Genomic DNA, 24,228 nt, shown 5'->3' on the forward strand with positions numbered 1-24,228 from the left:
TTCAGCACGACGCAATTTAAATTTTGTAGTGCTCTGCTACATTCACATTTATTGGGGTGATGAAGTTCGACGAAATTATGGATTTTGTTCCTCTTGGCACAAATGTCTTTGATGTCAGCACTTGGGACAAACAACAGTCACTACCGAGCGCGTTACGTCATTTCCGGATTTTTTGTCCATGGGGCGTTCGAATAGACAATAACAAAACGGGTCGTGGGTGGGTTAAGTGCTTGCGCCTCGCGCAATGTTAGTTCCGTGTTTTTTCGGCGGCGTGGGAATTCACAACAAAGCGTGTCATGGGTCAGCTGGCCCTGCCACGTGCAATATATTATTTCCGGGTTTTTTCCGCGGCGTTCGAGTACCGATTTTCGTTCGAAAACAGAAGCAAAAAAATCTCAAAATTTTCGTTCGAGAACCAATTTGTTCGAAAATGGGAACATTCGAAAACTGAGGCTCTACTGTACGTACTTATTTATTCACTACAATAATACTATTTCGGATTTCGTAATGCCACTTTTCCTATCTTTTTGCTGCGGCTGCTCCTTTTGAATGTGTCGCTCAGAAAAACCAAAGAAAACGCTCGATCCAGACTTGAGCCTTACAGTTCAAGTAATATTAAATCTAGTAAAACGTGATCAATGAGTAGAATGTCTGCTTTTTTTTTTTTTTTTTTTTTTTTTTCATGGGGAATGTCTCATTTGCACAAGCACCACCGGTTTGTTTACGGCCTTCCTGTCGCCAGGACGTGACGAGGGGATTCCGGTTTTGGAAGTGCTGGTGATGAGGATGATTCAGCTTTCATCCTGGCTGTTGGACCTCCGCGTCACCTTCCACTGTATTTACCGTAAAAAAAAAAAAAAAAAACACCCCGGGGGGGGGGGGGGGGGATCACTTTGGCTTCCGGAAACGTAGTCACACTGGAATGCGTTTGTTTTTTTCCTCTCTTTTTGTAAATTACCTGGATAATGAAGAACATTTTCAAATCACTTTAGTTTGTATGGGCGGCTGGTGAAGCGTTGGCCTCACTGTTCCAAAGACCCGGGTTCGATCCCGGACCCGTCCGTGTGGAGTTTGCATGTTCTCCCCGTGCCTGCCTACGTTTTCTCCGGGCACTCTGGTTTCCTCCCACATCCTAAAAACATCCAACATTAATTTGAGACTCTAAATTGCCCCTAGGTGTGATTGTGAGTGCGTCTGTTTGTCTCCATGTGCCCTGCGATCGGCTGGCAACCAGTTCAGGGTGTATCCCACCTCCTGCCCGTTGACAGCTGGGATAGGCTCCAGCACTCCCCGCGACCCTTGTGAGGATAATCGGTGAAGAAAAATGGATGGATGGATGTTTTTAATAGTTATGATACATATATTACTTTAAATGTTTTACATTTGACAGGCACCGGTGGCATAGCTGTAGAGCATTGGCCTCACAGTTCTGAGGACCAGGTTTATATTTATGTATGTATTTATTTATTTATCTATTTTTTATTAATTTTTTTGACTGCCAGTTAGAGTTTTACAGTTTGTTTATCCCTTTGGTGCAGTTCCTTGAATTTCTTTTTTGACTTTTTGAAAATATTCTGCCCCCCGTAATTTCCTTATTTGCCAAAACTTTTGTATGACAATGATAAAACCTATATTTATTACAATCTGGGTAGTATGTATTTTAGGAATTTATGATTTTTTTTTTTTTTTTTTTAACAAACATACCTTTTGGTCTCTTCTTTTTTTTTTTTTTTTTTAAATTCTAATGACAAGTGAAAAAGTTTGTTGATTACCTAGATTACAATAAAAGTATTTTGTGTAGCATATCCAGGTGAAGAAAAATTTTGATCAAAGAATTATGGATATAAAATAGAACACAAATATAATAATATTCATGTATTTATACTATATCAGTAAAAATGTAATACTGTATATACAATATTGTATTTAATATTTACTACTACTAAAATTACTTTGCTAATGCCGATTATATTTATTCTTTCATACTTTAGTTTTTATCATATTAAAGTTATTGTAGTAAAAATCAGTGAATTATTTTATTTTTTTTGTTCCATTTCTAAGTGAAAATGTACAATTTGTTGCTTGTGCTGGTTTGTTAATAACAAAGGGCCAGGTTTTGGATTAAAAGCAGTGAATATTTATAATAATTCTCAAAATAATTTACACATTTGGACAATTTTGCACATAAATTAAACAATTTGTAAACCAACCAGGATGTAAACACGGAGACACGCACACACAGTTTTTGAAGTTATTTCTCGACAAACAACAGACGAGACACTTTTTGGTCAGAGGAAGATGAGAAAGTGGGAGGGGCCAGTGCATAAGAAGGCGGGTTGGGGGCGGGGCTAGGAACATAAAAATGTAATCAAAGTCTTTTGATTTCTTTTTCACATTCTTCCTGCTTTGGGAGCTTGAATGTTGGAAGTCCAGTCAACTTTGGTTTGGAGTGTCACACACTGACTGTTATTGAAACTTAAAAAAAAAAAATCTTTTAATAAAGTAAAATAAATGTTTAAAAAAAAACGAACAAAATAATTTGAAAAGGTAAAAAAAAACAAAAAGTGAAAACTAGGAATACAATAAAAATAAAGATTTAATAAAATTTGACGAATACAATTCTTCAAAAACACTAAAGCTGAAACAAAAGTAAAAGAAAATTCAAATTGATGGCGAAATAATAATGTTTTAAAAAATGAAAAATAAAATTGATTTCAATGTGTGAGTAAACAAATAAAAGCTCAAATTATAGTAAAATAAAATTTAATCTGAAAGCAAAAGAACGACTAAAATTAATAAATAAAAGAAGACTCAACAAAATTTAAAGTTCCAAAAATGGAATATAGTAAAATTACTTCTTGAAATTCTCCCTGCTTTGGACGCCTGGAAGTCCAGTCAACTTGGGTTCGGTGGTCAGATAAGACGAAGAAAATAAACTTATTTTTTTAATTGTAAAAAAAAGTGAAAAAAACTACAATAAAATCAACAAATTTAAAAAGTAAAATTAAATATTGAAAAAAAATGGAAATGAAAATAATTAAAATTTATTTAAAAAACAAAGTAAAAATAAATTAAACAACAAAATCTCTTCAAATTTTTGCTACTTTGGACGTTTTACAGTTTTAGAAATCCGATCAACTTTGGTTTTGAGCATCACATCCATATCACTGACAATGTATGTCATTCATTGTGAATAAAATGAGAAATACGAGTAAAATGACACCAGATTCATATGAAAAACCAAAATAAATAAAAAATCAAATCAAAGTCCCTTCTTCACATTCTTCCTGGTTTTGCATTCCGGAAGTCCACGCAGTCAACTTTGGTTCGGAGCATCACGTCCACATTACTGACAGTGTCATCACTATCAAAATCAAACAATGACAAAAAACAGGTGCTACAGGTTGGCCAGCTGCACTCCACTTTCATTTCTTCTTCTTCTTCTTCAAGTAGCCAAAGAGCAAATAAATAGAACAAAACAAAAACAAAAAAAAGTCCATCTTCAGCCTTTCCCTTAACACATGCGCACTCTCACACGTACTCACTCCCACGCGAACTCTGAGGTAACTGTTGTAACACAAACACGCTTGCCCTTTGTTCCTGATGTTTAAATTAAGTGGTAAAGGGGGACAGTCAAAATTGTGGAATCATTCTCGTAAACCCTGAAGAACGTTCTGGAAACATAAGTTCAAAGAAAAGTGTGGAAATGGAGACCTTCGGAGGGTGATTGTCAAATGTGAGCCCTGAGTAGCGAGTCCCTGAAGCGCCCCCGCCTCGCCTCCCTCACACGTCCGCCTCCTGTTTGACGGCAAGTCCGCGCCGCACCTTGATGACCGAAGTCTGGCGCCACCCGGCCCCCAGAACCTGCTTCTCCAAGACGGCGTCCAACTCGGCTCCGCTTTGGAGCCTCTCCAGTTGCTCGGCGTGCTCGCTCATGTCGAAGCGTTCGATTTCCTCGTTGGCGTGTTGGACCTCGTCGGCGGCGACGTGGTGGTGGGCGGCCGCCGGGCAGTAGCCCTTGAGGTGAAGGCGCAGGCTGCACAGGTGGATGTAGTGACGATGGCACTGCGGGCACTTGTGAGGCCGCTCGCGGGAGTGCAGGCGCTTGTGGAGCTTGAGGTGGACGAACTGCGTGAACTTGGCCGGGCACAGCTTGCAGTGGTACGGCTTCTCCCCCGAGTGGAGACGCAGGTGGGTCTTCAGGTTGCTGGTGCTACTGAAGCGCTTGTGGCACACCTGACGCAAAAAAATAAAATAAATAAATAATAATTATACTCCAACGCCCTTTGTCATTGGGATCCTCAGACACCAGGGGGCAGTACAGTCCACACATACATAAAACACAAAGAAGAGTTTCACAAGTAAGTGACTAAGTGATTGTTACATATGGAAAAGAATACTATAACAATATCCATACATAATCACTTACATACATAGTTATTTTTAAAATATTAAACGCAAGTAAAAACATTTTTAAATTGTATATTTACCATAAAAAAACAAAAGTAAATATAAAGTAACCTAACCCTACATTAATTTAGACAGTGAACCTTTTTTTTTTTTTTTACATGTGCTTATTATTGTTATATAAGAATGATTTAACCCATTCATGGGCAGGGTGGCAAATTTTTGCCTTATTGAGGAAAAACGTCTCCTAACAGGCCACAATCAAGGAAATAACACTTCTTTTTTGTTTACTCATTTATAATCTCGTCTGAAAAATGGGACATGCCCACAAGACGGTACCAGAATCAGAATCAGATTAAAACACTTAAATATTTTGATATACTGAAGGATATAATGCGTGAAAATCATGATGTCCCAAAAATGGGACGCTGCCCACGAATGGGTTACGTGAACGTTTCTGAAAGGTTTTTTTTGTTTTTTTTAAATCAAAGACCCTCACCTGGCACTCGTGCGGTTTCTCTCCCGTATGGACAAGGTAGTGTTTCTGCAGGTGGGCAAGCTGCGTGAAGCCCTTGTTGCACGTCTGACACTTGAACGGTCGCTCGCCGCTGTGGACGCGGAGGTGGACCTTCACGACAGAAAAGTGTAAACATATTTTTAAAAAAGAATGATCATTTTTATTGTCATAAACATGTATGCATGCAAACCAAATTTGGTCTTTGTTTGATGTATTTTACCTATCACACACTTGTTAGTGGAACAGACTGTTTGCACATTAGTGTAGTATGTGTAGGTCAGTTTGAAAATACTGAATCGTGACTTGTATATACATAATTTTCTTCTCAAATGCAAATGAGGCTCGAAACTTAGTTCCTTATGGTACAATATCTAGAAAATGGTGATTTTCAAATGCAGTTCAAGTCTAAATCTCATGAATACAAAGTCAAAGTCAAGACATTCACAGTTTAACAAAGCCAAGTCCTAAAATTTAACTCGAGTTAAGTCTTACAAATACCAAATAGAAGTCAAGACTCTCACAAGTTTTAGCTAAATCAGGTCCTAAAACTGAAGACCGAAACGTGAAATGGGGATTCGGTGCCCCTATAGGGGGAACTTGATTCTGTGGACTTACCTTAAGATTGGAGAGCTGTCCGAAGGTCTTGGTGCACACGTTGCACTCATACTTGATTTTCCCATTCTGCTTCTTGAGTGGGTAGGGCAGCGCCTTGTACCCGGCAGAGCCGACGCCTCTCTTCACCTTCACCAGATTCACCGCCTCTTCGTCCGAGTCGCACAGCTTGGTGGGCGCCCGCTCCCCGGGAACCCCTGCAACTGGGGATCTGGCGGGTGGGGACCGGTGCGAGGACGCCTTGTCTTTGAGGGAGGCGGCTGCCGAGAAGGCGCTAGTGGGTGCCGGTAGGAGGAAGTCCCGGGAAGGGTGGGTGGCGTCTGACATCAGGAAACGTCGCCCGGCCACGTCTGAGGGAATGAGGGGCACGTTTGGTGGCAGATAAAGCGGGTACATCCTGGGGTAAATACCCCCCACGGTGGGGACACCGCCCCCAGGAAGTGCATAGTGATGTGGCAGGAGGTAGCGAGAGTAGGGCGCCGCTGGGGGGTAGAAAGGCGACAGCGGGGCGGCGGACGGCGGAGAGTAGCTGGGGTACGGCCCCAGTCCGCCTGGGTAGAAAGGCACGGACGGGCTCCCCTGGGGGCAGCTCTCTGGGCTGCTCCTCGCCGATGAGCCGGGAGTGGCGGACGACTGGTCGCCAGGGGAACGGGGGTAACCCAGGGCACTCGCTTTTAGGAACTCCTCGGGGTGTCCCCTTAGGGGTGGGTAGAGGGCGCGTGGGTACAAGGGGCGCTCGGGGCTGTAGGCGAAACACGAGCGCGTGGGCAGAGGGCGGCTCGGTTCGCTCTTGGGGACATCCCGCAGGATGGATAGCACGCTGTGCTCCCGCTTGGGGGCCCGGGAGGTGGCGGAGGTGGGTGGCGAGGGGGCAGACGCCTGATGCTGCTTCACCTCCAGCAGGGACTGTTCTGCAAGGACAGGAAAAGTCAAATCAATAGCGGTTTTGGCAGATGTTTACTTTTGGCGAGATAAACGTGCATTAGCGCTCTCAAAGTGACACGCGCTTGATGGACGACGTAAGTTTCCGGACAAAACGTCAGGTGTGTGTCTGTGTATGTGCGAGTTACATATTAGTACAAGTGAGTAAGGTGTGTGCTACAAAATTACGCTTTGCTGCCACCCGTTAAACTGCTTTAACGCTGCTTTAAATCAGATAAAACTGCTGTATATGAGCTAAAACCGAATTATAATTGCTATAGGGCTGCTCTCAGTGTGTGTGTGTGTGTGTGTGTGTGTGGTGTGTGTGTGTGTGTGTGTGTGTGTGTGTGTCTTTTTCGGACACTCACTCATCATTCACTCATTCACACACACACACACACGTACACACTAGCGAGATGAAAGCAAAGATTAGCGACCCAAACCCTTAAAAGCTAGGACACGTCAGCTCACTGCTAAATGGCCGCCATCTATTATGTGTGATACAATGCGTGTATTAACCCCCCCCCCCACCCCTCGCTCACACACAAATACACACGAGTGGGGGAATGAGTAGTAAGGCGTTGGTGAGTAAACACGGAGGTTATCAGCGTGCCTTCCTCCTCCTCACAAACCTAAACAAACATGGCCACCATCTTGGAGATTTCAATCTGTCAGCGGCTCAGACAGGAAGTTCAAGAGGAGGAGCAAGAGTGGTGGGGGGCAACAGGGCCAAGGGGGACTCCTTTCTGTTCTTTTTAAGTGATAAATCTCACACAAATGCTCCCAGGACCATCCAAGTGGTGTCGCTACAAAGATGCTAAGAGGAGAAAGTGTCATCGCACACTTGTTCATAAATGTGAGCGCGACACAAGTGGTCGATCTGGCACCTCCTCAAGAATATTTTAGCCCCTTAACCTGCCAAAGACGCTAGTTTTATATGAGCTAACTCTGCTTTACTGCTGCTTTATAGTCGCTAAGCTAATGCTCGTTTTGTCGCTGCTGCTTTACATTAGCTTACGATATTTAAACGTTGCTTTAGATAAGTTAATATTGTGTCTTATTAGCTAATTCAGGTTAGCTGCTGCTTCATATTAGCTAACAATGCTCTACTGTAGCTTAGCGACATCCGACGGAAAGTCAAAACTATAGCGAGCCAATCAAGCGCCGCTTTACTTACTGAGCTTTTGCATCATGAGCTCCCCGGATGGCGGGTAGTGCAGCCTGCGCGCGTAGTCGTGGCAGTACCACACCAGGAGCTCGGCGCCGGCCGGCACGGGCCTGATGGTGTAGAAGTAAACGTCCAAGCCGTTCTGGCAGGCCGCCACGTTCTGCTCGGCCACCGAGTGGGCCGGGTTCACGTAGCGCATCCAGTTGGAGCGAGACTCGTCCAGGCCGTCCACAAAATGGTGGAAGTCGCCATCGGCGTAGATCTGAAGCCGGGAAGGACAAAAACATGTTGAGCTTTGTCTTAGCTAAAGTTGATTTACAACTGGGTCATGATTCTATTCTATTTTCGTAGCTAGCGCTACTTTTAACACTGCTTTCAATTGCAAGCGCCACTTTCCGACAGCTTTCTATTCGCTAATATTATTATATTATTGCTGCTTCATCCTGAGTCATGTCTAGGCTGTCCATAAAATGGCGAAATCAACACGCTTAGCTTCATGACACACATGATGGCCAGGCAGAGGGACGGGCAGTTATTTCCTGGAAGTGACAAAGTGGGTCAACCCATCACAGTTGGGGACTTAACGGGAAGTTTCCTGTGACATCACTTCCTTCCCCTCTCGCTTTCTCACACAGCCAGAGAGTTACACTTCCTGTGACAAAGGCGACGGCGGTGATATCACAGGAAGTGCCCCCCCCCCCCCCCCCCTCCGAGAGCCCCTCCACACTCACCCGCCAGAAGTACTTGCGGTTGGCGTCTTTGGGCACGCTGTTGGCTGTGTAGATTTGGCCAACCAGGGGTCCGAAACGTGTGCCCTTGGGGATGTACTCCCGGCTGCATACGCCCACAACCTACACACACAATGGTACATTTTAGTCGCCAATAGAAGCTTTATTCAAAAATATTTTCACATTAAATACTAGCTTCCAAATGATAAGGAATAAGCTGTTTTTTCGTGATTGACCGTGACAGAAATGTTGTTGATTATGAAGAATTATTTTAGATATTTTAGATACAGTATATTATCTATCTCTATATAATCACCATTACAACAAGATAGTTTTAGTTATTTATTTGTTTTAAATTATTCAATAGGATACCAGCACTACAGTGAGTGGTGTAGTGGTTGCCAGGTTTATCTGTCTGACAATTCCGCCATTTCAACACCCCCCCCCCGCTCCAAAAAAAAAATCTCTCAGTAGGGTTCAAGTCAGGGGATGGTGGTGGCCACAATATGAGTCTCCATCCCATCGCATGTTTGCAGTGCGATGGGGCGCATCGTTCTTCTTTTTCTACCATGGCAGGAAACGTTAATTTAGTAACTGTCATTAATGTGCTGTTAATATGATGAACCCATTTCACAAAAATGATTTTTACAGTAGGGTGATAATTTGTGACAGTAACGCAGTTGTTCCAATCCATCGGACTTTCAGTTCTTGTTTGCTATCAGTGCTCAGCTTCCTTTTGATAACAAAGAGCCTAATGAAATAATCCATACGTAACCAGAAGGGGATTGTCAACGGGGTCTGGGGGGATGAATGGGGAGATAATGTTTTCTTCACCTTTCTTATCGTCAAGATTCTTGCAAATGTCACAAAAGTGTGAAGGAGACACAGGAAGTTCGTTTTTTTTTTAATTACCAGGTCATGTAGAAGAATTAAGAAGACTCTATCGACTCCTCTGCCTGTAAGTATTAAGTATTGCCAACACTGTAAATATAAATAAAACCTTCCATAACACTGCTTTAATATTAGCAAAAGCTGTTATACCACTACTTTATATACACTAATACTGCTTCAATGTTGATTAAATTTAGCTAGCACTACTTTATTTTAACAAAGGCTGCTTTATACTAGGTAAGACTGCTTGGCTTTTTTTTTAAGTTACCAAAGCTATAATGCACAATATTTACCAACACTGTTTTACCGCTACGTTACATTAGCTAACACTACTTTAAAACTACTTTATGTTTGAAAACTGCTTTACGGTACTAGCTAACCTGTTTTCTTGCTTACTAAAGCCACTTTCACACTTCCATTTTACTGTTGCTTATTATTAATGGAGCAATACAAATTTAATGCTACTTTATATTAGCTAACACTGCTTTTACACTCCTTTGTGTAAGCTAGCACGGTTTTATAGTAGCTCTTGCGGCTTTACGGTTGCTGTACATTGACTAATGCTGCTTTACTGCTCCTTTGTATTACTTAACTCTCATTCCTACGAAATATGGCTGCTGTACTGTTTTTACTGTTGTTTTATTTCAACACGAGCTGTTTTAACTGTACTTTTACATTAGCTAACGGGTTGCTTAATTTTGATAAAGTTAACCAACATAGCTTTACTGTAATCAGAGATAACGGTACACTTGTGCTGATTTAACACTGATTTACATAAACTGAAGGTGCTTTACTGCTCCTTCGCTTTACTGCAGTTTTATACGAGCGGTGAATATTCTCAGTTATCCAGTTCATTTCGTGTTTTGCTTTGCGTGCTCGGCTTTACATGAGCTAGAAAGGTACGTGTATGCATCCTGTAAGTCGTACCTCTTTTCCATCAGACGTGTGTTTGAACATGAGGTTCCGGGGCAGTGAAGCCTGTGCCCTGATGCCGGCGGTGTTAGCAGCGTTAGCGTTAGCGTCCCCCTCCGCTCCGGCATCCCACGTGCTATCCTTGACAATGTATGTGCACTTCTCCTCAAACTCGGCCTCAGTCCAGCGAGTCATGTCAGCCTCATCCCCTGCATCCACGGCGTCCATTTCCACGCTCGGGTCCAGCCGGACGCCGTCTGAGCTGATGGAGGCCATCTTGGCGCCGTGATGGGAGGCGTCCTGCTCCATGGTGTGCGCCCCCTCACTGGTCAACATGGCCGAGCTTTGAGAGGTCGCCTTGGAAACAGACAAGGAGGACATTTCACATTATTATGGGAGCTAGTACTTTCCTGAGGTTCTGGGCCACGTATCAAATTCTGTTTAGGGTCCAGATGTGACTACTGTCTAATGTGAGTTCTGGAATCATTTATTGGGGACAACAGAAGACCCTGTTTGTGTAGTAGTGTCTCAAGAATTCCAGAACATATTGATTAGGAACTAGTTTCTAAATGTATGGTGTTTGGTACTTTCCCAAGGTTCAGGAACCTTTTTGAACCGGGCTCGGTGTATAATACCCCAAGGAGTCCAGGTACATTTGTATGAGGACAAGTTTCTAAACAAATCTTCCTGGGTCTTTAATCGAGACCAACTCGGAGACACTGATTTTGTGGTGAGGATCGCAACAAGTCCAGGAAGCTTTGAGGGGGGAACAGATATCTGAATTTAGTTCTGGATGTATTTTCTGAGGCCAAAAGAAGGCCCTTCTTAGAAGATAATCTCTCTGGACATTCAGGGTCCTACTTTCTGGATTTAGGGCTTCAGCAAGATCATTTCTGGATTATGTTTTCTTTTCTTCTTTTTTTTTTGGGTACTTTCTATGGTTCCTGGAACATTTTGGACCTGGGCTGGGTGTAGTATCTCAAGGCCTTACTAGCAGGAATACTAATTTCCAGACATACAGAAATGATTCTGATTGGAACCTTTAAAAGTACCAAGAACTGTAAGGTCCGAGGACTTTTATGGGGCTTTGAACAGATGAGACAAAAATACACCCAGAGGACAACATCCTTCATTTTAAGACTCATAAAATTACAAATAAATCTTGAATATGACCTTAAACACGAGCCATGAAAAATCAGACCTTACTGATTTAGGTTTTTTATGCCAATTCTCATTTTCAAGTGAACGTGGCGTGAGTCAGAAGTCGGGAAGAAGACGGAGGAAGTACGGAAGGAAAGAAGAAAGGAAGTTCCTGTGACGGAATCCAACTAAATTTGGAAGCCCGGCGACTCAGCAGCAGCAGGATTTGCCCGAGGAGGAGGGGTACTACAAAACTTTTCCATTTGGGGGGTCTCGGGTCCGTAAACAACACGCGCACACAAAACGCCCACACATTAACACACTTTCCATCAGTCGCACACTGAGGAAAAAATAGAGCAATTTTTAATAATTCTACAGTATCTACTATCACATCAAGAGGTGATGAACGGATGCAAAAAAAAAACAAGAACGTTACATTCAAAATGCTCAATTTGAATGGTAAACTATACTAATTATTATTCAAATGAAGAAGCCCACACAAAACAGGCCCTTTTTACAATTAAAAATGTCAAAAATACTTAAGCGCAACTGAAACAGAAAATATTTCCAGGAGATTTGAAGTGAATTATTAAATAAATCAAAAAGAATTCCTTCTTGTAAGTCTTGACAAATGGTGAAATGAGCCAAAAGGGGGGAGGGGGAGGGAGCGCCAGTGACATAATCTTATGTAAAAATGAACCAGCAACTATTTCAAGAGCTTTTAATAAGCGTCATCACGCTAACATTTCTGTTTTGTACTTCCTAATTTTGAATCTTTTTTTTTTACAGAAGCGCTCACTTTGGACGACATCATACACGTGAAAGTATTAAATTAAATAGAAAGTAAAATTCAAAGCTGAAAAGCACTAATCGATTTCACTCTCAGTTTGAGAATTTTCCAAACTTTTTTTTTTTTTTTTTGCAAAGCACAACACAGCACCGACAAATACAGAAAAATATCTTTTTAAAACTCCAATTTCCATCTTAAAAGCAACATTTGCACATTCAGTTGCTTTTTTTTTTTTTTTAAATATTTGGTCAACAGCACATGAGCACATAAACTATGTCTTTAAAAATTGGAGATTGCTTTTTTTCACATTGGTGCACACAAAGCATTAAATGGCATATATTAATAATATTTTTAAACACGCATAAAAGTCAAGTTTAGCGCTTATAATGTAAGTTTCCATTTTGATTTGCCTATTTTTGTATATTTTCAAAGCAGCGCAAACTTTGTTCTTAGCCCAAAATGAATAGCGTACACAGCATGAGATCGCAAAAACATTTAAGTCTAATTTAAGTGTCTAAATGATAAATATTCATTTTTTTACCTCCCATTTGCATGCATTTTCTCAAAAGTACACACAAATTTCTTACCCAGGAAAATGACCAAAATGCATGAAAAAAATGAGCCATAAAAACGTTTAACTTTGGAGTTTTTTTATACTTTGCAGATTTTTCTTTTACACAAAAAGTTACATGAATAAAGTTTTTTTCTGAAACAAGCAAAAAAAAAAAAGGAAGATTTAAGCGCTATAACACAAAATATTCAGCAGTACAGTTTATTTCCCACAAAAAAAAGCCCCAAAACCATAACGAACATTTTTGTTAGGTATTCTATTTTAAATCTATTTTAAGCCTTAGAGGCACTAAAGTAGACTTTTTTCTGCCTAATGTGTACTAATTACAACTCTATATATTTATTGCTTGCAGAGAAGAAATAACACAAAATGTACCTTTTAAAGAAGGAAAAACGTCAATCCATCCTTAAAACACTGAATGTTCTTTTTTTTGGGGGGGGGGGTCATTTTGCAATTGTGTGCATTTTGTCGGCAGTAAACATGTTTCGTTTCTGCGAATACAAAATTGAGCATAAAGCACAAATAACACCTGAAAAGTATAAAAGATTTTTTTTTCAACAGACAAAATGTAATATTACCCTCGAAAACACGATGTTATTTTGTGCACTACTGTACTGCAGTGTCCACAAATGAACAATAAAGTACTTTTTTCCCCAGGTAAAAAGTCACATTAAAGTGTCGGAACACCAAAGTTGAAATTAAAAAAAAAAAAAAGTATCCATTTTCCGCTATGCCAAGAGCAAAACCCGCATATAAAAATGAAACTGCAGACCAATATAAATGTGTATTAAGTATTCACCGTGTAGCTTTGGTCCCATCCACACATAAGGACGTCTGGGTCGGGGCCTCTCTGGGACAGGTGCACGCCCGCCGGGCTCTCCTCGCCGCGATACTCCGGGCTAGTCCTACCGCGCGCGTGCGTGCGTACGTGTGCGGATGTATTGCTTGTGCGTGCGTGCGTGCGTGCACGCGTCAGTGTGCTGCCTTGGGCGCGCCGCGTTGGAGTGTGTGACACCCCGGCGAGACGCTCCTGCTATGTTGCGAAGAGGGCCGGGCTTTGGGGCGCTCGGCCACGCCCCCCACGGAGCAAAAGCCGCGCCTCTTGGGGGCCCGGGCCACGCCCCCGGGACGCCACACACCCGCGCGCTTAAGTGACTTGTTTGCGAGGAAGAAGCTTTCACCTGAAGCAACCTACAAAAGTTAACCCCCCCCCACCTCCACCCTCTTTTATTTAAGTCCTTGATACAGTTCGTCAAGTTGTGATTTCTTTTATTACTTTTTGAATGTATGAATTTAGTTCACTCTGTATTGTTAATCCTTTTTAGTTTTAGTTTGTTTGTTTCGACATTATTCTTGTCAAGTAGTGGTATCTGGATTTAATTGAATGTATTATATTCTGTTGGTATGTTTTCTTCTAGTATTTTATATGTATATATATATATATATTAGTTTGTTCTTGGGCAGCCTCACAGTTCTGAGGACTGCTGTTCAAATCCCGGCCTGCATGGGTTTCCTCCAGGCACTTTGGTTTCCTCTCACGTCCCCAAAACGTGCAACATTAATCGGACACTCAAAATTGGCCATAGGTGTGATTGTGAGTGTGACTGTTTAGCTGCAATTGGCTGGCGACCAGTTCAGGGTGTCCCCTGCCTCCTGCCTGATGATAGCTGGGATTGGTTCCAGCATTCCTGTGACCCTCGTGAGGATAAGTGGCTCAGAAAATTAATGGTTTGTTCTTGCCTTTTTGAGTAAATTGGAGTGTCTTTTAATTTAGTGTTTTTATTTTAATATTTTTTTAAATTTTAATTTAGTGTCTTGGTCTTGTCAAGTTGCAGTTTCAGGATTTAGGATTTTGTATTTTTGACTATGTTAGATATTAATATTGTATATTTTATTGTATCGTCATCGTTCATGTTTTTTGGGGGCAAGTCATAATTTCTGGGTTTCAATTTATTTCATTGATTTTATAGAAATTTATTTATTGGTCTCCTCTGTATATTTTGTTTTAATTTATTTGTAGGGTTTTCTAATTTACAAGTTGTTTGTCTACTCCTTTCTGGATTGTATTTATTTTATTCTGTTTGATTTTTGTGTCATATATTCTTGATTGTACTTTAATTCATTTAATAACTTTGTTCTTGCTGATTTTTTTTGTCAAGCTGTGTTTTCTGGGTTGTATTTTATAGTTGTATTTTTATTCTGTTTTATTACTTTTATTGAACTGTGTTTTCTCTTATTTTATGAGTGTCTTTTTAAAAAACAAATCTCAAATCACAAGTTATATTTTTTATTTTATTTTTTTCAAGTTTTTTATTTTGTGCTTTTTTTCCATCCAATTTTCTTGTGTGACTGTGTCCTTTTCTCCCCCCGATTTCCGGTTTTATATACTGTCTATTTTTATTCTGATTTGATGTTATTCCATTTGATTTCTATTGTTATATTTGTTAGTCATATTCGAAAAGATTAACTGCTTCTTGCGTGCGTGTCCGTGCGTGCGCGCGCATGCACTGGGCCAAGTCACTGTGACTGGACGTCCTCTCTCTCTCTCTCTCTCTCTCTCTCTCTCTCTCTCTCTCTCTCTCTCTTCTCTCTCTCTCTCTCTCTCTCTGTCTCTTTGTCGCTCTCGCTCTCTCTCTGTCCCTCCCCCCTCACCAGGAAAATTTTACGCGCAATGACAGCTGCTGCCTGTAGGGGGCAACACTGGTCCTCGATGCTCTTCTTCCACTTCGTGTGACTTTGTGCTTTGCGCGTCCGAGCTTTTGTCACATTGTTTCTTGCACTTTCTCCATTTGAAATGCAATCATTTGATCAAATATGCTCTCACACGGGTGCATATGAATAACTTTAAAAAGTGGGGAAGTACACCGAAATGAGGACATGAAAAGTGCAGTGACTTTTGACCCAAAATAACACATTTCCATTTTATTAGAATTATTAGTAGTAGTAGTAGTGGGTTGTAGTAGTCGGAGTAATACTAGTGGTAGAAGTAGTGTTGCCACTGTCAAGTATAAGCTTTTTACCTTCCAAGTTTTGAATTTTGATTTTAATTGCTACTTTTTTTTAGGGGACACGTGAGGCCATTGCAACCAGTCGGAAGAAAGTCAGGAGTGGAAAAGTCACAACTTAGCAGGTCAGCGAATAAGAATAAGCTCTGCTCTCTATTGCCTAACCTTGGATGGATAAAGGTTACAGAGAAAAATGATAACTATAAACTATAACAATGCTAAATGAAAAGTAGGAAAATGGTATTTACGTGTACTCCTTTTTTTCAAAAAATTACTTAATGTATTCATGTTCTTTTTTTCATTGTCGTCTGGAAATTTTTAAATATATTTTTATTTCATTGAGTTTATTTTGTGTTTTATTCCATTAATGAGTCTTTTTAACATTTCCTCTTGCCTGTTTTTATTTTAATATATTTTGTATTGTTTTGTATCATATTAGTTTACAATATTTTATGGAGGGTTGTGAATTCCTGTTTCTGATTGTATTATATATTTATTTATCTGTTTTAGGATTTTATTTATTATTTTCTAAATATTTTCTAGTATTATTTTACTCTATTTTTGTTTCAATATTTTGTCGTTGTTATGCACTTGTCATTTTATTTTATTTTCGCAGTTTATCCAACGCGTGCCCGCACAATGTTTGCGTTGCAAAATGGAAACGGAAATGGAAACCAGAATTTGACACAGAAAAATAGAAAAGGCAGACAGACGCGAGGAGTAAAATCTAATCCAACAGAACAAATAAAAGATAAATATGGGAGGTAGAAGTACATATAAAAAAAAAACTGAATTGACAGGACTCAATCAAATACAGAGAAAAAGAGGGAAATATGATCGTTTTGAGTAAAAGCCTGAGGCAGAACTTGGAATTAATTAGATGGCTATCGCTAAAGAACAATTATGCTTAAAGTAAATCAATGAAATGGCGTTAAAAATAATTAAACAAAGAACTAAATAACTGGTGAATTGAATAAAATCAGAAACCAGAACTTGAAAAAAGAAGGGACCATTGTACTTTCATGAAACGACTACAAATACTAGCAATAACAATTAAAATAGTGTGGTAACCAAAAAACAGAATTCAAATTAAAACTAAAACTAAATAATAATAATAATGATCAACTTGAATGTCCTTAACGTACACCATAAAAATACAAATAATACATTTACAAAAAGAAACCAGAATTTGACAGAAGCAAAATTGAGAGACAACTTGAATAAAACTAAGGCTGAAAATAAAACTGCAATTCCAAATATATATAATAATTTGCCTTAATTTACAATTGTGTATCTTGGAATTGGAACTATAGTCTAAATGATCACACATTTTGAACTGGTGCCGCAGTTGTAGCACGTCGGCCTCACAGTTTTGAGGACCAGGGTTCAAATCCCGGCCACACACACAAGTTTGCATGTTCTCCACGTGCCTGCGTGGGTTTTCTCCGGGCACTCCGGTTTCCTCCCACATCCCAAAAAACATGCGACATTAATTGGACACTAAATTGCCCCAAGGTGCGATTGTGAGTGCGACTGTTGTCTGTCTCCATGTGCCCCGCGATTGGCCGGCAACCCGTTCAGGGTGTACCCCGCCTCCTGCCCGCTGACACCTGGGTTCGGCTCCATCACTCCCGCGACCCTCGTGAGGATAAGGAGCCAAGAAAATGGATGGCTGCATTAATATATGAAGTTGGCAAAGATTCAAATCATAATTTCAATTTTCAATTCAAGTTTAAAAAAAAAGTCATTCCAGATATACAAAAAGAGTGTTGCCAGAACTGTAGATGACTTCCAGAATGAGAAAATTGAGATGAAACACAAATTATTCCCGTAATTAACTAGCATGTGTGCGTGATGAGTGGCCACGAGGAGAAGAAAACAATTCCGAGGAAGAAGAAGACAGTTTCCTCCTCCTCATCCTCCTCTTTCTCCCTGGCTGGCTGGCTGGTGACAGAAGGTCTGACCACATCAATGGCTGCCTACTGCTTCCTGCCCCACGCGCACACACAGTTGCAGATGTGTCCACAGCTGTCGGCCAGCAGACACGAAATGCTAGCATGTTTGCTAACGCTAGCATGCCCGAACGCACACGAACACACATTGAACACCTATCTGCAGATTTGTACGTGTGAACGTATCACAGCTTTTCCTAATTTTGCTTCAAATGAGCACATCAACGTACAAATAAACAGTAAATGTTAGCTATTAGCTTGCTAAAATCTTTCTGCTAGCCTTTAGCTGTTCATTAATGTACAGTTTTAACCTTGGTCACATAAAATGAACATAAACATGATAGTGTTTAGCTACTAGCCACCAATCACACTAGCGGACATATAATAGTTACCACATTGAGTTAACATAATTACAATAAACATGTTATCTATTAACTGGGAAATGTGGTTCTTCGTAATGTTGAACAACATGCCAAGAAACGTATTCTTTAGCTGCTAATGAAGGAATGTATGACATCAGCCACAAAGAATAAAACCCTCAAGAAACATTAGCTACGAGGCACCAAGCACGCTAATGAATGTATAACATAACGTCAATGATTAAATTATTCTGGTTGTTTTGTTATTCTCGGAACGCAATACTAATCAAAGTACCCCGTTTTGACTAATGTTGGCACAAACAAAAAAAAATTGGTTGTCTCATTCCCCTTCAACATGTTACTCTTTAGCTGTTAACAACTAAGAATGCAAATTAACATTAACACATATGATAATATGCTATATACATAATGCTATAGCTAGCTGTTGTCGACTTAAACATGCTCGTAAACCCATGTTAGCCACCAGTTATGCTAATGAACATCAATGTATTACGTACGATAAATATGTTAATATGTTAACAATTTGTCAAGTGGCGAACAAGCTAATGTCGGCCATTGGCTGGAAAACATGCTAACGAATGACAGTTTTAGATCCAGTTTGAACATGCCAATGAACACGTGCTTGTTAGCCATTAGGCAACAAGCTTGCTAATAAAAAGCCATATTTTCTTCACTTAGAGTTAATAACGTCGGTAAGCATTTTAGTCTTTAGCTGCTACATTAGCAAAATGCTACTAAACACGGTATCTGTCAGTTATTGCACGAAAGTACTAATGATAAGTGTATCCAACTGTGTAATGATTGTCATGAGCGATCGGATGGGGTGTTTGGGTAGTTGTTGGAGAGTTGCAGCAGGGGGTTGGGGGAACGTTTCAGGTAGCTGGGGGGCACACAAATAATCACACACACAAAAAAGTTTCTTTTTGTTTGCATGATGCCTGCAGGAAGACGACACACAAAAGATCTCTTGTGTGTAATGTTTGCTTAGCATGCTTGCACACACACACACACACACACACAAACACACACAGTTACACATCCATAACTTGATATCCTAATCTTGCAAAATTACGCAAGTGGAGATTCACACTCACATATCTCGATCGAGGCAGAGAGTTTGAACCAATATAACAATGTGCTGTCAATTTCGTTGTCACGCATTCAGTGCATTATTATGCATTATATCTATTTTTGGACCTGTGAAAAAGTGAATTTAGCACAGGAGTTTCCCAAAGAATGCAAGTGGGCAGCCTTCCGACACAGCTTCCACACCTGCCGCTGACAGCCGCTTGGCACTTTCGGCTGAGTGTGATGTCGTCAGTTTGACAGTGAATGTATTCGGTGCCATCACTTCATTGAACATCCCGCAGAGCCTCATCGGAGCCTAAAATATTTTAAATTATATATAAGGTAATACATCTCCCTCCCCCTGATCCTGCAAAAAAAACAAAACAAAACAAAACAAATAAGGACTAGAAATAAAAAAATCTGAAGAATAAAAAACAAACACACGAACCAGAACTTCAAAAATAATTTCAAGGAAACACAAAGAAAATCAATTTTTCGTTCCTTTAAATTAAAAATATAATAATAAAATAGGGTCAAACTGAACTTGACAAAAACTAATAGGGGTAATAATTTAAAAAAAAAAGACCAGAAACTAGATTGTGACAAAAAAAAATTGTAAGGAGAGAGCAATTTAAAAAATTAAAACCAAAAATAAATACGAGATTTTAACAAATAAATAGAAATGACAAACTGGTAAAAATGTTCCAAATTTCATTCAAAAATTCAGTTCATGAAACAAAAATACATTTAAAAAATCCATCCTATAAAAAAGTGTAATAAAAAATAAAATAAATTACAGAGAAACTAATAAGAAATTAATTGTTTGCTTTTTAAAAATAAAACCAGCGACTAAAACTGGAAACCTGAAAAGGAAATAAGAATGAAAATATATGTAAACTGAATACAATAAATCTGTTTTGACAAAAAATAGGAAAAAACTGTTCAAATAAACGAGAATAAACTTGAGTAAAAGTCTCCCCGGCTAAATGCAGAGTGGTTGCGTCAGGAAGGGCATCCGGTGTAAAACTGTGCCAAACAAATATGAGCGTTTCATCTGAGATGACGCACTGAGGCGACCCCTAACGGGACAAGCCGAAAGGAAAAGAGGAAGAAGAAGAAGAAGAAGAAATTTGAGGAAAAGTTGCCTCTACAAGAGCACGAGAGCGAAAGCCTTGGAAGAGGTTAACCAAATGGCAATTTTCATCCTCTTGTCCCCCTTTCTCTTCATTTTCCCTCCATCTCATCCCCCCATCCCATCCCAGGTTGCCCCCCCCCCTCCTTGCACCACCTCCTTCTCGGCCCCCCTCAGGTGATCCGCTGAGTCCCAAACATGTTAATTGCAGCCCACAGGCCATTTGATGCCTCACCAAATCACTGCGAAGGCTCAGCCATTGTCCACCTCTTCCTTTGTGAGGGGGGGTGGGGGGGTGGGGGGGCAACTTCACTTGGTGCTTGCCGGACCCTCCGAGTGTGGCTAGAAGGAGTTAATCCCTCAATGGAGAAGCCATTAGAGAGAGAGAGAGAGAGAGAGGAGAGAGAGAGAGAAAAAAAAGCAGGTTAGAGTGATCATGATCTCCCCCCCCCCCCACCCCACAAGCCTCGTGGCAAGCGCCCAAATCGAGAACTTCCCGAAAACCAATTGCCTTGTGTGAACGCAGGAGGGAGGAATGGGGGAGCGTTAGGTAGCCCCCCCCCCCACCCCACTTAATCTGGCCAATCCACCCCTGCTGGGACACACACAGATATGCACATCGGGCACAGTCAACAGATGGCACGAAGGCCGAGTAAACTTGAGCAAGAGCCACACCAGACGCGAACGCCCCCGCCCCCGCCCCTCACCGCCACCTCACTGATTCAACTCCTCAATTAGGCTAGCAAGCTAATCGGCATCCTTAGCACGCAAACCCCCCCCCCCCTACCCCCGCAACACACACACACACACAAACGTGCACTTCATTAAGAAGCTACGTAACATGCACACACTTCCTGTGTGAGGGTCAAGTCAGGGGAGTTGCCCAACGACATCATGCTAATGAACACTAGCCGTACAGCGTATAGCGTTTGTAATGTCTTCTGTTAAAAGATTTGTATATTTCATAAGAAAATATGTTTATTTCGTGATACGCTGTGTTAAAATGTTTCAAAAGATAAAGCAGCAGAATGACACCTCTTGACCTGTGAGGATTATTCCGTTTCTATGCGGAGTGAGTGCTCTGTACGTGTATAGACGATCTTTGACGTATGTCCGCTGAACATTAATTCTGAGAACGACTCATAACTACGCTGAATGTGTTCTAAACGCTTGAAGGGAAACTTTCGTCTTTGTAAGTATTGTATGTCCACAGACATTATGTTGAGGTCACTTTTATATTTTATTTGAAAGCTCGATGGAAAAGAGTGATCGTTGTGTTTAGCATAAACAAGCTAGCTACCGGTACTTTGTACAATGGCACGCAGTGCACAGTGTAATGTATATTTTTCTGTATCCTTCCGTTCCATTTATTAATTCATTTACCACAAGAGATCTCCAAAAAAGCAAGAAAAGAACACCTTGTGTAAGGAGTGTCGTGAGGACAGCACAGCGTTCAAATCAAGCTGTGCGCTAGTTCGTTTTAAATCAGGGGATCAAACAGTTGGGATAGGCTTCCGCACTTCCCACAACCCTCGTAAGGATAAGCGGCAAAGAAAATGGATGGATGGATGATGAAGCCTTTCTTGATTTTGAGCCAATCGGGGAGTCACTGAGTCAGTATTCACAAAGGGATTTGCTATCGTAAATATTGAACAGGTTTCTCTAACGATTGTTGGTTCTGATCATTGTGAGGATAAGCGGAAAAGAAAATGGATGGATGGAATTAAAAAGTTCCCCTGCGATTGGCTGGGAACCAGTTCAGGGTGTACCCCGCCTCCTGCCCGTTGACAGCTGGCATAGGCTCCAGCACTCCCCGGGGCCCTCGTGAGGATAAGCGGCAAAGAAAACAGATGGATGGATGAAATTTTGGGGTTAAGCTTTTGAAATGGGGTGTCAAAATAACGTAAAGGCTTGAAATTGGGTATCATGTTAGGGTTAGTGTTTGAAATTTGAAATTTCAAGTCAGGATCAGGTTTGAAAATGAGGTTTTCAAACCTGGGTTACAAATCAGTTTCTGAATTGGGGTTTCAATTTTGAGGGTTGAGGTTTCAGGCCAGGGTTAGGCGTGCAAATTTGGGTTATACCACAATGTTCAAACCGAACCACACAATGCAATTTCATCTCTGTTATCATAAAATCGCCAAATGCCATAGGCGGGCTAATAAACATTCGCGTAGATGTTTCAGTAATTAGAACAAAAGAATACCCACAAGTAAATATTCTCGATTGTCCATTTATAACTTGGGTGTCTATGGCTGAGTTGCAAAATGGGTCATCAAATGACTGAAGCGTTCGAATCGCAAGTCTAAGTTTGGACTTGCTAGCTTACTGTAACCGCTCATCGATTCGACTCAAGTGATCTCCTGTATCTTTTTTTTTTTTTTTTTCTGTTATCGCCGCTTCGCGTCACCCGGGAGTCACGTGTGCGCACCCGTGCGCGGATCCAAACAAGGACACGCAGACGCTCTTCTCTCCTCACTTGAGCGCAGACAAAACAGACGTTTCCCGCACAGCCACACAGTGCCAGCGCGTAAACACCTTCCAGTAAATAACCAGGAATGACTCACTGCACTACACACACACATGCACACGAGCACGCGAGCCCCCCAATCCCCATATTTTTTTGTTTACATTTTCAATAAACTAGCATCAACACTTGTGAAATGTAAATGTAAAAATATAACAAAAGATTTTTTTTTTTTTTTTACAGGAAAAGTAAGTCAAAAGTCAAGCAATTTGACATCAACAGGCGTACTGTAGCATTCGTGTTAATGTGTGCCTTTAAGGGGCGTGGTCAAGAGAGCGCTCAATGCTTTCATTTTGTATATTTTTATCATTTATAATTTTGTGTTTCACTGCCGCGTTCAGGAAACGACCCCCCCCCCCCCACTACACTTGAACGGCAGCATACTGGCAGCAAACTCAAAATTTGTTTTGCAACAGAAAGCAAAAAAAGTTCAAATCTGACAAGAATGACAGGACATAAAGCAAAAAAATTAATAAAAACTTGTATGTTGGGGCACTCTTAAGTTGTTGTTGGTTTTGCTTTTACTGCTTATCCTCAACGTCCACCATATGAAATAGTGATCTCGACCCTTTCTTTGCGTTATCTGGCAAGGTTTACCACCCTGCTTTCTCCTGTGTCGAACGTCCGGCCATTTTTGTGAATTCTGCCGGAATTTTCCATCATGCTGCTGCTTGCAAACGTGGAAGGAGGACAAACAGAAAGAGCAAAAAATATATATATTTTTTTAATAAATAAATAAATAGGTGGCGCATCATCCGGTACTTTTTTTAGCCAAACAGCTTTCATGAAGTTTTACAGAAACATTTGTGAGTTGGCAGTAGGTGAGTGCGTGTGTGTGTGTTTAAAAAAAGAACGCACACAATATGCAAATCTGCAGGCTGCCTGCCACACGTTGTCCCCTACACACTTCCACACCTTGATAGCAATTAACGCGCTGTACTTTCACTAACGTGATCAGAACGCACAAACACGCCCGAGTGCATAAATATACACACGCGCGTATGTGCACGCACACAAACACACGCGGTTTTCTGTACAAACTTGTTAAGGAAATGTTCATTTTATTTGATTAGTGAATGCTCGTGTACATGGAAAAAGTTGGCGTATACACACAGGCATATTTTCTAAATATAGTCTTTTCTTTATTCTTTCTTTATATATATTTAAAGCCATATGCGTGTGTGCACACACACGCACACACACGTTTGTCAGTTGAGCCGACAGAAGTTCCCTTTATGACCCACTTTCTGCCCGACTGTCTTCATTGTCCAACGTGCATATGTTTGTTTGCGAGTGTGGGCGTGTATTTGTGTGTGTGTGTGTGTGTGTGTGTGTGTGTGTGTGTGTGTGTGTGTGTGTGTGTGTGACCCACACACAAGCACATTTATGAAAAGTGCAAAAAAGATGCGGTCAAATAATTTCCTCCATGACCATTTTCTACTTTTTTTTTTTTTTTTTAGGAGTGTGTGTATCATGCTTCAACCAATCATGTTCTTCATTTTTCTGC

At 40.8% G+C, this 24,228-nt stretch overlaps 2 protein-coding genes across 2 annotated transcripts in view; one reads left to right on the plus strand and one right to left on the minus strand.

Annotated features, from left to right (window-relative positions):
- Nucleotides 1-11,553, plus strand: part of atg5 (ATG5 autophagy related 5 homolog (S. cerevisiae)) — a 55,915-nt gene extending 44,362 nt beyond the window's left edge. Inside the window, exon 9 of the mRNA XM_061819280.1 lies at nucleotides 11,399-11,553. Coding sequence (XP_061675264.1) covers nucleotides 11,399-11,412 — 14 coding nt within the window. The 3' untranslated portion in view covers nucleotides 11,413-11,553. The remainder of the gene's footprint in view (nucleotides 1-11,398) is intronic.
- prdm1a (PR domain containing 1a, with ZNF domain) lies at nucleotides 1,745-13,647 on the minus strand. The gene is made up of 7 exons (XM_061819278.1): nucleotides 13,457-13,647; nucleotides 10,172-10,513; nucleotides 8,357-8,476; nucleotides 7,635-7,887; nucleotides 5,540-6,447; nucleotides 4,907-5,035; nucleotides 1,745-4,236 (listed from the first exon to the last, which is right to left on the minus strand). Exons 1-7 carry the CDS (start codon nucleotides 13,481-13,483, stop codon nucleotides 3,784-3,786), a joined length of 2,232 nt encoding a protein of 743 aa, XP_061675262.1. The 5' UTR covers nucleotides 13,484-13,647; the 3' UTR covers nucleotides 1,745-3,783.
- Between the last annotated feature and the right edge of the window lie 10,581 nt (nucleotides 13,648-24,228).

The sequence above is a fragment of the Syngnathoides biaculeatus genome, chromosome 5 (genome assembly GCF_019802595.1).
Source record: "Syngnathoides biaculeatus isolate LvHL_M chromosome 5, ASM1980259v1, whole genome shotgun sequence".
Lineage (NCBI taxonomy): Eukaryota > Metazoa > Chordata > Actinopteri > Syngnathiformes > Syngnathidae > Syngnathoides > Syngnathoides biaculeatus.